Source organism: Heptranchias perlo, chromosome 24 (assembly GCF_035084215.1).
Source record: "Heptranchias perlo isolate sHepPer1 chromosome 24, sHepPer1.hap1, whole genome shotgun sequence".
NCBI lineage: Eukaryota > Metazoa > Chordata > Chondrichthyes > Hexanchiformes > Hexanchidae > Heptranchias > Heptranchias perlo.
In genome coordinates this window covers 50,518,962-50,535,520 of record NC_090348.1, presented here as the reverse complement: position 1 = coordinate 50,535,520, position 16,559 = coordinate 50,518,962, and the positions used below count along the sequence as shown (strand labels likewise).

Genomic DNA, 16,559 nt, shown 5'->3' with positions numbered 1-16,559 from the left:
GGGTCAAGGGTGACAAAAGTGAAAATGAGACCTGTTCAGGTGAACAGCAGTACCATTGGTATGGCAAGTGGAGAGCTAAAGGACAGGAAGTGGAAGATAGATAAAGTGATGGAGAGAAAGTTGGGGGTAGTTTGTTCAGGGGTGGAAGGTGATGTTGAAATGAGCAGGGAAGTATGGATACTGAGGGAAATGAGGAAGTTCAGAGATGGATTTGTTAGTAACCAGAACTTCAGAGATGACAAAGCTTTGTGTGATAGTGAGGTTTGGGGTTCAAATGCTGGACTCCTGTGCACATGATGGAATGTCTGACATGGTTAAAATGGAGCTTGGCTATGCTGCCTGCACAGATTCACTGTCCAGGCTCACTATGAACAATGGCACTTGGGCAAGGTACTAGAAGGTGCTGACACTTGTGGATCTGTACTGCAGCACAAGATTCAGGAGATATGGGGAGAAAAATGGCGAAGAAAAGATGAGATTATTATTATTTTAGACCTGCAGAATAGCGAACTACTGCTCACTCGTTCTGGATTCAGGAAGACAATGTACGTCTGTAAAATTTGCATATGATAAACTGGAGGTGGGCAACAGAGTCTGAAGCAGCCATAAAGATACAGAAAGATATAAACAAAATTTGCAAGTGGGAAAAACCATGGCTGATGACTAACAGGACTAGACAGAATAGATGCAGGGAGGATGTTCCCGATGGCTGAGGAGTCCAGAACCATGGGTCACAGTCTCAGGATATGGGGTATTCCATTTAGAACCGAGATTTTTTTTTTTATTCGTTCACGGGATGTGGGCATCGCTGGAGATGCCAGCATTTATTGCCCATCCCTAATTGCCCTCGAGAAGGTGGTGGTGAGCCGCCTTCTTGAACCGCTGCAGTCCGTGTGGTGACGGTTCTCCCACAGTGCTGTTAGGGAGTTCCAGGATTCTGACCCAGCGACAATGAAGGAACGGTGATATATTTCCAAGTCGGGATGGTGTGTGACTTGGAGGGGAACGTGCAGGTGGTGGTGTTCCCATGTGCCTGCTGCTCTTGTCCTTCTATTGTAAACAATTTTACAACACCAAGTTATAGTCCAGCAATTTTATTTTAAATTCACAAGCTTTCGGAGGCTACCTCCTTCCTCAGGTGAACGATGCGGAAATGAAGTCCTCGAAATGAAGTCGCATTTATAATTCACAGAACAATGCTGGTGATAACAGACAGTTTTTTCAACTGCCCGTTGCCAAGGCAATCAGTGTGCAGACAGACAGGTGTTACCTGCCAGGTCTCAGAATATACAAATCACCAAAAAAAACAAACAAAAAAAAACAGAGATAGAGAGGTAGAAACATAGAAAAGACAGCAACTGACCCGTTATATTAAAAACAGATAACATTTGTTCGCTGGTGGGGTAACGTGTAGCGTGACATGAACCCAAGATCCCGGTTGAGGCCGTCCTCATGGGTGCGGAACTTGGCTATCAATTTCTGCTCGACGATTTTGCGTTGTCGTGTGTCTCGAAGGCCGCCTTGGAGTACGCTTACCCGAAGGTCGGTGGCTGAATGTCCTTGACTGCTGAAGTGTTCCCCGACTGGGAGGGAACCCTCCTGTTTGGCGATTGTTGCGCGGTGTCCGTTCATCCGTTGTCGCAGTGTCTGCATGGTCTCGCCAATGTACCATGCTCTGGGGCATCCTTTCCTGCAACGTATGAGGTAGACAACGTTGGCCGAGTCACAGGAGTATGAACCATGCACCTGGTGGGTGGTGTCCTCTCGTGTGATGGTGGTATCTGTGTCGATGATCTGGCATGTCTTGCAGAGGTTACCGCGGCAGGGTTGTGTGGTGTCGTGGACGCTGTTCTCTTGAAAGCTGGGTAATTTGCTGCGAACGATGGTCTGTTTGAGGTTGGGTGGCTGTTTAAAGGCGAGTAGTGGAGGTGTGGGGATGGCCATAGCGAGGTGTTCGTCGTCATTGATGACATGTTGAAGGCTGCGGAGAACATGGCGTAGTTTCTCCGCTCCGGGGAAGTACTGGACGACAAAGGGTACTCTGTTGGTTGCGTCCCGTGTTAGTCTCCTGAGGAGGTCTATGCGATTTTTTGCTGTGGCCCGTCGGAACTGTCGATCGATGAGTCGAGCGTCATATCCCGTTCTTACTAGGGCGTCTTTCAGCGTCTGTAGGTGTCCATCGCGTTCCTCCTCGTCTGAGCAGACCCTGTGTATTCGCAGGGCCTGTCCATAGGGGATGGCCTCTTTGACGTGGTTAGGGTGGAAGCTGGAAAAGTGGAGCATCGTGAGGTTGTCCGTGGGCTTGCGGTAGAGTGAGGTGCTGAGGTGCCCGTCTTTGATGGAGATTCGTGTGTCCAAGAAAGAAACTGATTCTGAGGAGTAGTCCATGGTGAGCTTGATGGTGGGATGGAACTTGTTGATGTTATCGTGTAGTCTCTTCAGTGATTCCTCGCCGTGGGTCCATAGAAAGAAAATGTCGTCGATGTATCTGGTGTATAGTGTTGGTTGGAGATCTTGTGCAGTGAAGAAGTCCTGCTCGAACTTGTGCATGAAAATGTTGGCGTATTGGGGTGCGAATTTGGTCCCCATGGCTGTTCCGTGTGTTTGGGTAAAGAACTGGTTATCGAAGGTGAAGACATTGTGATCCAGGATGAAGCGGATGAGTTGTAGGATGGCGTCCGGAGATTGGCTGTTGTTGGTGTTGAGTATTGATGCTGTCGCAGCGATGCCGTCATCGTGGGGGATACTGGTGTAGAGTGCCGAGACGTCCATCGTGGTGAGAAGTGTTCCTGGTTCAACTGGTCCGTGGGTACTGAGTTTTTGTAGGAAGTCTGTAGTGTCGCGACAGAAGCTGGGGGTTCCCTGTACGATGGGTTTCAGGATGCCCTCGATGTATCCAGAGAGGTGCTCACACAGGGTTCCGTTGCCTGATACGATAGGACGTCCAGGTGTGTTGGCTTTGTGTATCTTTGGGAGGCAGTAGAAGTCTCCCACGCGGGGATTACGTGGGATGAGAGTGCGTAGGATGCTTTGAAGGTCTGGATCGAAGGTCTTGATCAGTTTGTTGAGCTGGTGGGTGTGTTCTTTGGTCGGGTCTGCGGGTAACCGTCTGTAGTGTTCCTGGTTGTCCAGTTGTCGGTATGCTTCTTTGCAATAGTCCGTTCTGTTCTGTATGACTATGGCTCCTCCTTTGTCCGCTGGTTTGATGACGATGTTGCGGTTGTTCTTGAGAGCGTTGATGGCGTTGCGTTGTGCTCGGGTGACATTCTGGACTGTCTTCTGAGTGCGGCTGATGAATCTGGCATTGACGCATTTCCTGACAGCTTGAGCATACATGTCCAGCTGAGGGCAGTGACCCTCTGGAGGAGTCCAGTTTGACTCTTTCCTCTTCGGTTGCTGTACCGCGGATACCTCTGTCTGCTGTTCCGGATCGTCAATTGTCTCATTGGGTTCGCTGCTGAAATTTTGTGGTTTGTGGTAGAATTCCCGGAGCCTCATTCTCCTGATGAATTCCTCTGTGTCCGCCGCGAGACTCGTGGGGTCCATTTTGGTAGTGGGGCAGAAATTGAGCCCTCGGCTGAGAACTTCGATTTCGTCTGGTTGAAGGGTGTGGTCGGACAAATTGACGATAGACTTCCCTGTGGTTGCAACCATGGTACCAGGGGAAGCTTGGTCGATGCTGGTGGTGATGCCGAGTTTCTCAAGCTTCCTGCTCTTGGTTTTCATGTAGGCAGCGTAGTTCCGTTGCCTCGTCTGTTTGGCGGTATAACGTAGCTGGTCTGCTGTGTCCTGAGTACAGGTTGAGAGTATGGACTCTATCTTGGTTTGAAGGTTGTGGCGTCTGCTGTAGAGTTGGTGTACGAGATGGTTGCGGAGTGTGCGAGAGGTACGGCGGCAGAGTCTCTCAGCGTAATCCGAGTTGTATGTGGACCTGAGTGGGTTCGTGATCTGGAGTCCTTTCGGGATCTTGTCTGCTTTCTTGCAGCTCTGTAAAAACTTGATGTCTGTGTCTAAATGCGCGATCTTCTTGGATATCCTTTCCACTGTGAGCCGGCAGTTTGTGGTGTCGATGGTAGTCATGATGTGGAGATGCCGGTGATGGACTGGGGTTGACAATTGTAAACAATTTTACAACACCAAGTTATAGTCCAGCAATTTTATTTTAAATTCACAAGCTTTCGGAGGCTACCTCCTTCCTCAGGTGAACGATGCGGAAATGAAGTCCTCGAAATGAAGTCGCATTTATAATTCACAGAACAATGCTGGTGATAACAGACAGTTTTTTCAACTGCCCGTTGCCAAGGCAATCAGTGTGCAGACAGACAGGTGTTACCTGCCAGGTCTCAGAATATACAAATCACCAAAAAAAACAAACAAAAAAAAACAGAGATAGAGAGGTAGAAACATAGAAAAGACAGCAACTGACCCGTTATATTAAAAACAGATAACATTTGTTCGCTGGTGGGGTAACGTGTAGCGTGACATGAACCCAAGATCCCGGTTGAGGCCGTCCTCATGGGTGCGGAACTTGGCTATCAATTTCTGCTCGACGATTTTGCGTTGTCGTGTGTCTCGAAGGCCGCCTTGGAGTACGCTTACCCGAAGGTCGGTGGCTGAATGTCCTTGACTGCTGAAGTGTTCCCCGACTGGGAGGGAACCCTCCTGTTTGGCGATTGTTGCGCGGTGTCCGTTCATCCGTTGTCGCAGTGTCTGCATGGTCTCGCCAATGTACCATGCTCTGGGGCATCCTTTCCTGCAACGTATGAGGTAGACAACGTTGGCCGAGTCACAGGAGTATGAACCATGCACCTGGTGGGTGGTGTCCTCTCGTGTGATGGTGGTATCTGTGTCGATGATCTGGCATGTCTTGCAGAGGTTACCGCGGCAGGGTTGTGTGGTGTCGTGGACGCTGTTCTCTTGAAAGCTGGGTAATTTGCTGCGAACGATGGTCTGTTTGAGGTTGGGTGGCTGTTTAAAGGCGAGTAGTGGAGGTGTGGGGATGGCCATAGCGAGGTGTTCGTCGTCATTGATGACATGTTGAAGGCTGCGGAGAACATGGCGTAGTTTCTCCGCTCCGGGGAAGTACTGGACGACAAAGGGTACTCTGTTGGTTGCGTCCCGTGTTAGTCTCCTGAGGAGGTCTATGCGATTTTTTGCTGTGGCCCGTCGGAACTGTCAATCGATGAGTCGAGCGTCATATCCCGTTCTTACTAGGGCGTCTTTCAGCGTCTGTAGGTGTCCATCGCGTTCCTCCTCGTCTGAGCAGACCCTGTGTATTCGCAGGGCCTGTCCATAGGGGATGGCCTCTTTGACGTGGTTAGGGTGGAAGCTGGAAAAGTGGAGCATCGTGAGGTTGTCCGTGGGCTTGCGGTAGAGTGAGGTGCTGAGGTGCCCGTCTTTGATGGAGATTCGTGTGTCCAAGAAAGAAACTGATTCTGAGGAGTAGTCCATGGTGAGCTTGATGGTGGGATGGAACTTGTTGATGTTATCGTGTAGTCTCTTCAGTGATTCCTCGCCGTGGGTCCATAGAAAGAAAATGTCGTCGATGTATCTGGTGTATAGTGTTGGTTGGAGATCTTGTGCAGTGAAGAAGTCCTGCTCGAACTTGTGCATGAAAATGTTGGCGTATTGGGGTGCGAATTTGGTCCCCATGGCTGTTCCGTGTGTTTGGGTAAAGAACTGGTTATCGAAGGTGAAGACATTGTGATCCAGGATGAAGCGGATGAGTTGTAGGATGGCGTCCGGAGATTGGCTGTTGTTGGTGTTGAGTATTGATGCTGTCGCAGCGATGCCGTCATCGTGGGGGATACTGGTGTAGAGTGCCGAGACGTCCATCGTGGTGAGAAGTGTTCCTGGTTCAACTGGTCCGTGGGTACTGAGTTTTTGTAGGAAGTCTGTAGTGTCGCGACAGAAGCTGGGGGTTCCCTGTACGATGGGTTTCAGGATGCCCTCGATGTATCCAGAGAGGTTCTCACACAGGGTTCCGTTGCCTGATACGATAGGACGTCCAGGTGTGTTGGCTTTGTGTATCTTTGGGAGGCAGTAGAAGTCTCCCACGCGGGGATTACGTGGGATGAGAGTGCGTAGGATGCTTTGAAGGTCTGGATCGAAGGTCTTGATCAGTTTGTTGAGCTGGTGGGTGTGTTCTTTGGTCGGGTCTGCGGGTAACCGTCTGTAGTGTTCCTGGTTGTCCAGTTGTCGGTATGCTTCTTTGCAATACATCAGCCGCACTCAGAAGACAGTCCAGAATGTCACCCGAGCACAACGCAACGCCATCAACGCTCTCAAGAACAACCGCAACATCGTCATCAAACCAGCGGACAAAGGAGGAGCCATAGTCATACAGAACAGAACGGACTATTGCAAAGAAGCATACCGACAACTGGACAACCAGGAACACTACAGACGGTTACCCGCAGACCCGACCAAAGAACACACCCACCAGCTCAACAAACTGATCAAGACCTTCGATCCAGACCTTCAAAGCATCCTACGCACTCTCATCCCACGTAATCCCCGCGTGGGAGACTTCTACTGCCTCCCAAAGATACACAAAGCCAACACACCTGGACGTCCTATCGTATCAGGCAACGGAACCCTGTGTGAGAACCTCTCTGGATACATCGAGGGCATCCTGAAACCCATCGTACAGGGAACCCCCAGCTTCTGTCGCGACACTACAGACTTCCTACAAAAACTCAGTACCCACGGACCAGTTGAACCAGGAACACTTCTCACCACGATGGACGTCTCGGCACTCTACACCAGTATCCCCCACGATGACGGCATCGCTGCGACAGCATCAATACTCAACACCAACAACAGCCAATCTCCGGACGCCATCCTACAACTCATCCGCTTCATCCTGGATCACAATGTCTTCACCTTCGATAACCAGTTCTTTACCCAAACACACGGAACAGCCATGGGGACCAAATTCGCACCCCAATACGCCAACATTTTCATGCACAAGTTCGAGCAGGACTTCTTCACTGCACAAGATCTCCAACCAACACTATACACCAGATACATCGACGACATTTTCTTTCTATGGACCCACGGCGAGGAATCACTGAAGAGACTACACGATAACATCAACAAGTTCCATCCCACCATCAAGCTCACCATGGACTACTCCTCAGAATCAGTTTCTTTCTTGGACACACGAATCTCCATCAAAGACGGGCACCTCAGCACCTCACTCTACCGCAAGCCCACGGACAACCTCACGATGCTCCACTTTTCCAGCTTCCACCCTAACCACGTCAAAGAGGCCATCCCCTATGGACAGGCCCTGCGAATACACAGGGTCTGCTCAGACGAGGAGGAACGCGATGGACACCTACAGACGCTGAAAGACGCCCTAGTAAGAACGGGATATGACGCTCGACTCATCGATCGACAGTTCCGACGGGCCACAGCAAAAAATCGCATAGACCTCCTCAGGAGACTAACACGGGACGCAACCAACAGAGTACCCTTTGTCGTCCAGTACTTCCCCGGAGCGGAGAAACTACGCCATGTTCTCCGCAGCCTTCAACATGTCATCAATGACGACGAACACCTCGCTATGGCCATCCCCACACCTCCACTACTCGCCTTTAAACAGCCACCCAACCTCAAACAGACCATCGTTCGCAGCAAATTACCCAGCTTTCAAGAGAACAGCGTCCACGACACCACACAACCCTGCCGCGGTAACCTCTGCAAGACATGCCAGATCATCGACACAGATACCACCATCACACGAGAGGACACCACCCACCAGGTGCATGGTTCATACTCCTGTGACTCGGCCAACGTTGTCTACCTCATACGTTGCAGGAAAGGATGCCCCAGAGCATGGTACATTGGCGAGACCATGCAGACACTGCGACAACGGATGAACGGACACCGCGCAACAATCGCCAAACAGGAGGGTTCCCTCCCAGTCGGGGAACACTTCAGCAGTCAAGGACATTCAGCCACCGACCTTCGGGTAAGCGTACTCCAAGGCGGCCTTCGAGACACACGACAACGCAAAATCGTCGAGCAGAAATTGATAGCCAAGTTCCGCACCCATGAGGACGGCCTCAACCGGGATCTTGGGTTCATGTCACGCTACACGTTACCCCACCAGCGAACAAATGTTATCTGTTTTTAATATAACGGGTCAGTTGCTGTCTTTTCTATGTTTCTACCTCTCTATCTCTGTTTTTTTTTGTTTGTTTTTTTTGGTGATTTGTATATTCTGAGACCTGGCAGGTAACACCTGTCTGTCTGCACACTGATTGCCTTGGCAACGGGCAGTTGAAAAAACTGTCTGTTATCACCAGCATTGTTCTGTGAATTATAAATGCGACTTCATTTCGAGGACTTCATTTCCGCATCGTTCACCTGAGGAAGGAGGTAGCCTCCGAAAGCTTGTGAATTTAAAATAAAATTGCTGGACTATAACTTGGTGTTGTAAAATTGTTTACAATTGTCAACCCCAGTCCATCACCGGCATCTCCACATCTTGTCCTTCTAGGTGGTAGAGGTCGCGGGTTTGGGAGGTGCTGTCGAAGAAGCCTTGGCGAGTTGCTGCAGTGCATCCTGTGGATGGTACACACTGCAGCCACAGTGCGCCGGTGATGAAGGGAGTGAATGTTTAGGGTGGTGGATGGGGTGCCAATCAAGCGGGCTGCTTTATCTTGGATGGTGTCGAGCTTCTTGAGTGTTGTTGGAGCTGCACTCATCCAAGCAAGTGGAGAGTATTCCATCACACTCCTGAATTGTGCCTTGTAGTTGGTGGAAAGGCTTTGGGGAGTCAGGAGGTGAGTCACTCGCCACAAAATACCCAGCCTCTGACCTGCTCTCGTAGCCACAGTATTTATATGGCTGGTCCAGTTAAGTTTCTGGTCAATGGTGACCCCCAGGATGTTGATGGTGGGGGATTCGGCGATGGTAATGCCGTTGAATGTCAAGGGGAAGTAGTTAGACTCTCTCTTGTTGGAGATGGTAATTGCCTGGCACTTATCTGGCGCGAATGTTACTTGCCACTTATGAGCCCAAGCCTGGATGTTGTCCAGGTCTTGCTGCATGCGGGCTCGGACTGCTTCATTATTTGAGGGGTTGCGAATGGAACTGAACACTGTGCAGTCATCAGTGAACATCCCCATTTCTGACCTTGTGATGGAGGGAAGGTCATTGATGAAGCAGCTGAAGATGGTTGGGCCTAGGACACTGCCCTGAGGAACACCTGCAGCAATGTCCTGGGGCTGAGATGATTGGCCTCCAACAACCACTACCATGAGGAGAAATTTCTTCACTGAGGGTGGTGAACCTGTGGCATTCTCTACCACAGAAGGCAGTGGAGGCCAAGTCATTAGATGTATTCAAGAAGGAGATAGATATATTTCTTAATGCTAAAGGGATCCAGGGATATGGGGGAAAAGCGGGAACAGGGTACTGAGTTAGACGATCAGCCATGATCATTTTGAATGGCGGAGCGGGCCTGAAGAGCCGAATGGCCTATTCTTGCTCCTATTTTCTATGTTTCTATGTAATACAGGTGGGTCCATGGTGTTAGATATTGGAAGAAGACATGGGGACATACTTAATGAATAACGTTGAACTGGATAGGAGAGAGGCTGAAAGAGATGTGGAAATGTCGAGTCATTGTGAATCAGCCATCACCAAAGCAAAACACAATGTTGAGCTATATTGCCAAATCAGTGGAGTGTAAGTCTAAAGCTGTCATACTGTAGTTGCATATTACTCTGTTTAATCCACATCCTGAGTGTTGCATTTAATTTTGGTCATCAAGATGCAAGGTAAGCAGTCAAGCCCTTAAAGTGGGGCAGAATAGGGCCCAAGAGGCCGATCTGTAGTGTCAAAGGACTGAGCTCTGAGGAAGGTTAGGAAAACTGATTTTTTATGCTTGAAAGAAAGTGAATGAGAGAAGACCTTATAGTGTGCAAGATACTTAGTAGAATAGGAAAAGTTTATCTGGAACATTATTCAAGTTAAACCATGTCTACAGGACAAAAGGACATACATACAAACTGGTAAAAAATATAAATTCGGAACTGATTTCAGAAAGTATTTCTTCACTCTGAGGGATTAATACCTGGAATGGAATGGAGTTAGAAATTCTGAAATCATTAAGGGGAAGTTAGATAAACACATGAGGCCGAAGGGATAGAAGGCTATGTTGATAGGGTTAGATGAAGCAGGGTGGGAGGAGGCTCAGGTGGAGCACAAACACCGGCATGGACCTGTTTGGCCAAATGGCCTGTTCCTGTGCTGTACATTCTTTGTAGTTCAAGTGATAGTTGGCTGCTGTGTGCAATCTTAGAGAGGTGGGAGACAAATGCTTCCTGGAAGTGATTGGAGGACAGAAGGAAAATTGGAGGAAGAACTATCAATAAATCATCAATATACACCTTCCAGCAGCTGACTCAATAGCGACAGATAGAAGTCTTGGAGTAGGTTGCTCCCTCCACTATGTTTGTGCATGTGAAAGGGAGAAGAAAGGGGGTTATGTACATTCACATACACCAATACTAATTAAGGGATTTCCTGACATGTTAATACTAACCAAATCCTTTCTATGTTTTTAACTAGGTGTTCAGGGCTAGATGCAATAATCTACCCTGTGTGTGTTCCCCACTGCATTAATCGTATAGCACTATACCTAGAGTGGGGTTATTTTCATTACTGACTTAGGTGTTGTGATTTTGTTGACTAGGCCTAATGTTGTCCTGGGAGTGACCAATCCTTTCTTCATCAAAACGTTCCAGCACTGGCCGCACATTATCCGTATTGGAGAAGTCAAAATGTCAGGTAAGGAAGGAATGATAAGCATAACTTGGTGTTGTAAGACACAGTTCACAAATACGTAGGGGATGATTTTAAACCCCATGAATGGGTGGGTTGGGGACGGGTGGGAGTTGAAAATAATTTTTTTTGAGTCGCAACCGCAAAATTTTCAGACTTTGCATTCCCAGTGGGAAGCCTGTACCTTTTATGCGCCGACGTTAAACCCGGAAATAAAGCTGGGTTGTGGTCGCGACCCAAAAAACAACTATTTTCAACTCCCACCCGCCCCAACACCCCTGCTCTTGGGGGTTAAAATCACCCCCGTAGAGTGCTGTGTTCATGAAAGAGGGTTTGGCATAACTTTTCTTTGAGGGAGATGAGTTATGGCATCATGTGCAAATAATGTGATGATTAAACTTATTTTCATGAATTCGTAAGAACATATGAGCCAGAGTATGCCATTCAGCCCCTCAGTCCTGTTCCGTCAATAAAATTAGGTGGAAATCTTACAAAACTGTAAGAATTAAAATGCAAAAGCTGCACTGAAACAGATCTTTCAAATAAAGACAGAGAGTATTCTTTTCCAAACATCTTATTTGGCACTTAAGAGCAATAGGAACAGCCCCTCGAGCCTGTTCTGCCATTCAGTTAGATCTCAAAATGGCTGGAAAAGAATCTGGAAAGGTAGAGGGAGGGTCCAGTTGTTGTGATCCACTTCAGAACCAATGTCATAGGAAAGAATAGGGAGGAGGTCCTGCTAAAGGGAATATCAGGAGTTAGGAACTAAATTGAAAAGCAGGGCCTCTAGGGTAGTAATCTCAGGATTATTACCTGATCCACGTGCAAACTGGCATAGGGACAAACAGATCAAGAAAGTAAACATGTGGCTGAAGGTTTGGTGTGGGAAAGAGGGGTTCCTTTTCATGGGACACTGGCACCAGTGCTGGGATAGGAAGGAGATGAACCGTTAAGACGGGCTGCACCTGAACCAGGACCAATAGGATGGTTAATAAGACTTTAAATCGATAAAGTGGGGGGAGGATTCAGGCAAAATTATTAAAATGTTAGTAAAAAAGAGAAAACAAGAGTAAGAAAAAGGGACCAGAGTAAAGTCCAGGCCAGTGTTGTTAAAACCATAAATACTCCAGGTCTGGAAAATTAAAAGCAGCGATAGCACAGCGAGAGCAGTGGGGATATAAAGCGTGGCGGCAACGGAGGCCCGAGATTAAAAACGGTGAGAGCGGTGGGTATATAAAGCACGGCGGCAACGGAAGCCTGAGATTAAAAGCAGCAAGAGCACAGTGAGAGCGAGACCAACTCAACCACAGGTAGAAATTTGAAAGAGTGACATCAGAATGAGTACAGAGAGAAAGGAGCGGTGGAACCCAAGGAAATTAAAGTAAGGATCTAGGATAAAGAACTAGAATAAGGATGTAGGATAATAAAAAAAATTAAATTAAAAAGCATTAATTTAAAACAAATAAAAACTAGAAATGGCAGAACAGGTTATGTGTTGGGATTGCAGTATGTGGGAGTTCGTGGACAGCGATTCTGTTCCAAATTGCCATATCTGCAGTAAATGTCTTTGGCTTGAGACACTCCGGCTCAGAGAATTTGAGCTAGAGTGCAAGTTAGAGACACTCCGACATATAAGGAAGGGGGAGGAATACCTGGACAGTTTTCTGCAGAATCCAGTCACACCTCAGAGGATAGCACAGGTACAGGAGGGGGAGATTGTGATTGGTAATCAGCAGGATAGTGAGAACAGAGGGGGAGATAGAGGAGGTAGAACATAAGAGCTTAATTGTAAACAATTTTACAACACCAAGTTATAGTCCAGCAATTTTATTTTAAATTCACAAGCTTTTGGAGGCTTCCTCCTTCCTCAGGTGAATGTTGTGGAAATTTCCACAACATTTCCACAACATTCACCTGAGGAAGGAGGAAGCCTCCGAAAACTTGCGAATTTAAAATAAAATTGCTGGACTATAACTTGGTGTTGTAAAATTGTTTACAATTGTCAACCCCAGTCCATCACCGTCTCCACATCATAAGAGCTTAAAAAATAGGAGCAGGAGTAGGCCATTCGGCCTCTCGAGGCTGCTCCGCCATTCAATAAGATCACGGCTGATCTTCTACCTCAACTCCATTTTTCCCGTCCTATTCCCATATCCCTGTTTCCCTTAGTGTCCAAATATCCATCAATCTCAGTCTTGAATATGTTCAATGACTGACCATCCACAGCCCTCTGGGGTAGAGAATTTCAAAGATTCACAACCCTCTGCGTGAAGACATTTTTCCTCATCTCGGCCCTAAATAATTAACCCCTTATCTTGAGACTATGACCTCTAGTTCTAAACTCTCCAGCCAGAGGTAACAGCCTCTCAGCATCTACCCTATCAAGCCCTCTAAGAATTTTATACGTTTCAATGAGATCCCTGTCATTCTTCTAAACTCTAGAGAATATAGACTCATTCTACTCAGTCTCTCCTCATAGGACAACCCTCTCACCCCAGGAATCAATCTAGTGAACTTTCATTGCAAACCCTCTAAGCAGGTATATACTTCCTTAGGTAAGGAGACCAAAACTGTACACAGTACTCCAGGTGAGGTCCCACTAAAGCCGTGTATAATTGTAGTAAGACTTCCTTACCGTTGTACTCCAGCCCCCTTGCAATAAAGGCCAACATGCCATTTGCTTTCCTAATTGCCTGCTGTACCTGCACGCTAACATTTTGTGTTTCTGTACCAAGTCTCTCTGGACACCAACATTTAATAGTTTCTCACCATTTAAAAAAATATTCTGTTTTTCTATTCTTCCTACTAAAGTGAATAACCTCACATTTTCCCACATTATACTTCATCTGCCACCTTCTTGCCCACCCACTTAACCTTTATAATCCTTTTGCAGACTCTGTGCCTCCTCACAGCTTACTTACCCACCTAGCTTTGTATCATCAGCAAACTTGGATACATTACACACTGTCCCTTCATCTAAGTCATTAATATAGATTGTAAATAGCTGAGGCCCAAGCACTGATCCTTGCAGTACCCCACTAGTTACATACACCCTGCCAACATGAAAATGACCCATTTATCCCTACTCTGTTTTCTGTCCGTTAACCAATTGTCTATCCATGCTAATATGCTACCCCCAACCCCATGAGCCCTTATCTTGTGTAGCAACTTCTTATGTGGCACCTTATCGGGTGCCTTTTGAAAATCCAAATATACTACATCAACTGGTTCCCTTTTATTTACCCTGCTAGTTACATCCTCAAAAAACTCTAATAAATTTGTCAAACACAATTTCCCTTTCATGAAACCATGCTGACTCTGCCTAATCATATTATGATGTTCTAAGTTCCCTGTTACCTCTTCCTTAATAATGGATTCCAGCATTTTCCCGACGACTGATGTCAGGCTAACTGGCCTATAGTTCTCTGTTTTCTCTCTCCCTCCTTTCCTGAATAGCGGGGTTACATTTGCTACCTTCCAATCCGCTGGGACTGTTCTAAAATCTAGGGAATTTTGGAAGATCATAACTAATGCGTCCACTATCTCTGCAGCCTCCTCTTTTAGAACTCTCTGATGTAGGCCATCAGGTCCAGGGGATTTATCAGCTTTTAGTCCCATTTGGTTTCTCAAGTACTTTTTCTTTACTAATCTTAATTGCTTTAAGTTTCTCACTCTTCTTAGACCCTTGGTGCCCCACTATTTCTGGTGTGCTTTTTGTGTCTACTACTGTGAAGACAGATACAAAATATTTGTTTAACTTCTCTGCCATTTCCTTATTCCCCATTATAGTTTCTCCTGTCTCTGCCTCCAAGGGACCCACGTTTACATTTTCTAATCTCTTCCTTTTTATATACAGTCTGTTTTTATAGTTTACTGTTATATTCAATTTTCTCTCTCTTTACCAATTTCTTGGTCATCCTTTGCTGATTTCTAAAACCCTCCCAATCCTCAGGCTTACTACTCTTTTTGGCAACATTGTAAGCATCTTCTTTTAATCTAATACTGTCTTTAACTTCTCTAGTTAGCCACAGTTTGATCACTTTTTTCCCGTGGAGGTTTTATTCCTCAAGGGAATCTATATTCGTTGAGAATTATTAAATATTTCTTTAAATGTTCACCATTGCTTATCTACTGTCGTATCTTTTAATCCAATTTCCCAATCTACCGTAGCCAGTTCACTTCTCATACCTACATAATCAGCTTTGTTTAAATTTAAGACCTTAGTTTCAGACTTAACCTATATCACTCTCAAACTTAGTATAAAATTCTATCATATTTTGATCACTCTGCCCCAGAGGATCCTTAACTATAAGATTACTAATTAACCCTGTCTCATTACACAATACTAGATCTAAAATAGCCTGTCCCCTAGTTGGTTCCTCGACATAGTGTTGTAGAAAACTGTTTTGAATGCATTCTATGAACTCATCCTCCAAACTACTTTTGCCAATATGGTTTGCGCAGTCTGTATGAAGATTAAAGTCCCCCACGATTATTGCATTATCCTTGTTGCATGCTTCTCTAATTTCCTGATTTATACTCTGACCAACACAATAACTACTGTTAGGGGGCCTGTAATATACTCCCACCAGTGTTTTCTGTCCCATGCTATTTCTTAACTTCACCCATACTGATTCTACATCCTGATTTTCTGAGCAAAGATTCTTTCTTACTACTGCCTTTTTCTCATCCTTTATTATCAGGGCATACCCCCCCATTCTTTTCCATTTTGTCTATATTTTCTAAACGTCAAGTACCCTGGAATATTTAGTTCCCAAATTTGATCACCCTGCAACCATGCCTCAGTAATAGCTACTAGATCAAACCCATTTATCTCTATTTGTGCCATTAATTCATCTATCTTGTTACGAATGCTTCACGCATTCAGATATAGCGCCTTTAATTTTAACTTTTTACTACTTTTCCCTGACATGACCTTAGTCACTAATGCCCTGTTACCTTTGCTAAACTTTCTGTCCCTTCCTGACGCACTCTGCTTGTTTTTACCCATTGCACTATTCTGCCTTGACTTTTCTCTTTAGACTTATACATTTACCCTAACCCTCGCGCCCCCCCCTCCTCCTTATTAGTTTAAAGCCCTATCTACCGCCCTAGTAATTTGATTTGCCAGGACACTGGTCCCAGCCCAGTTTAAGTGGAGCCCATCCCAACGTAACTGCTCCCTCTTTCCCCAGTACTGGTGCCAGTGCCCCATGAATTGAAACCCGTCTCCCACACCACTCTTTCAATCACGCACTTAACTATCTAATCCCTTTGCCAATTTGCATGTGGCTCAAGTAGCGGCTGCAGGGCATTCTGGAGGGGGAGGGTGAACAGCCAGCAGTCGTGGTCCATATCGGTACCAACGACATAGGTGAAAAAAGGGATGAGGTCCTGCAAGGTGAATTTAAGGAGTTAGGAGATAAATTAAAAAGCAGGACTTCAAAGGTAGTGATCTCAGGATTACTACCAGTGCCACGTGCTAGTGAGTATAGGAACAGGAGAATAGATAGGATGAATGCGTGGCTGCAGGGATGGTGTAGGAGGGAGGGATTTAGATTCCTGGGACATTGGGACCGGTTCTGGGGAAGGTGGGACCTGTACAAGTGGGACGGGTTACACCCGAGCAGGACCGGGACCAATGTCCTCGCGTGGTGTTTGCTAGTACTGTTGGGGAAGGTTTAAACTAGAGTGGCAGGGGGATGGGAACCTGAGCGGAGAGTCAGAAGGGAAGAAAGTTGAGAGCAGCAAGAGAGGGG

At 46.6% G+C, this 16,559-nt stretch overlaps 1 protein-coding gene across 8 annotated transcripts in view; it reads left to right on the top strand.

The window, feature by feature from the left end:
• Positions 1-16,559, top strand: part of dennd6b (DENN/MADD domain containing 6B) — a 236,093-nt gene that overhangs the window by 150,696 nt on the left and 68,838 nt on the right. For all 8 annotated transcript variants that reach the window (XR_010967118.1, XR_010967117.1, XR_010967119.1 and 5 more), the window contains one exon: positions 10,712-10,806. Coding sequence is in view for 5 of the 8 variants with exons in the window: in XM_068005278.1 (XP_067861379.1) it covers positions 10,712-10,806 (95 nt within the window). In the remaining 3 variants the exon portion in view is untranslated. The remainder of the gene's footprint in view (positions 1-10,711; positions 10,807-16,559) is intronic.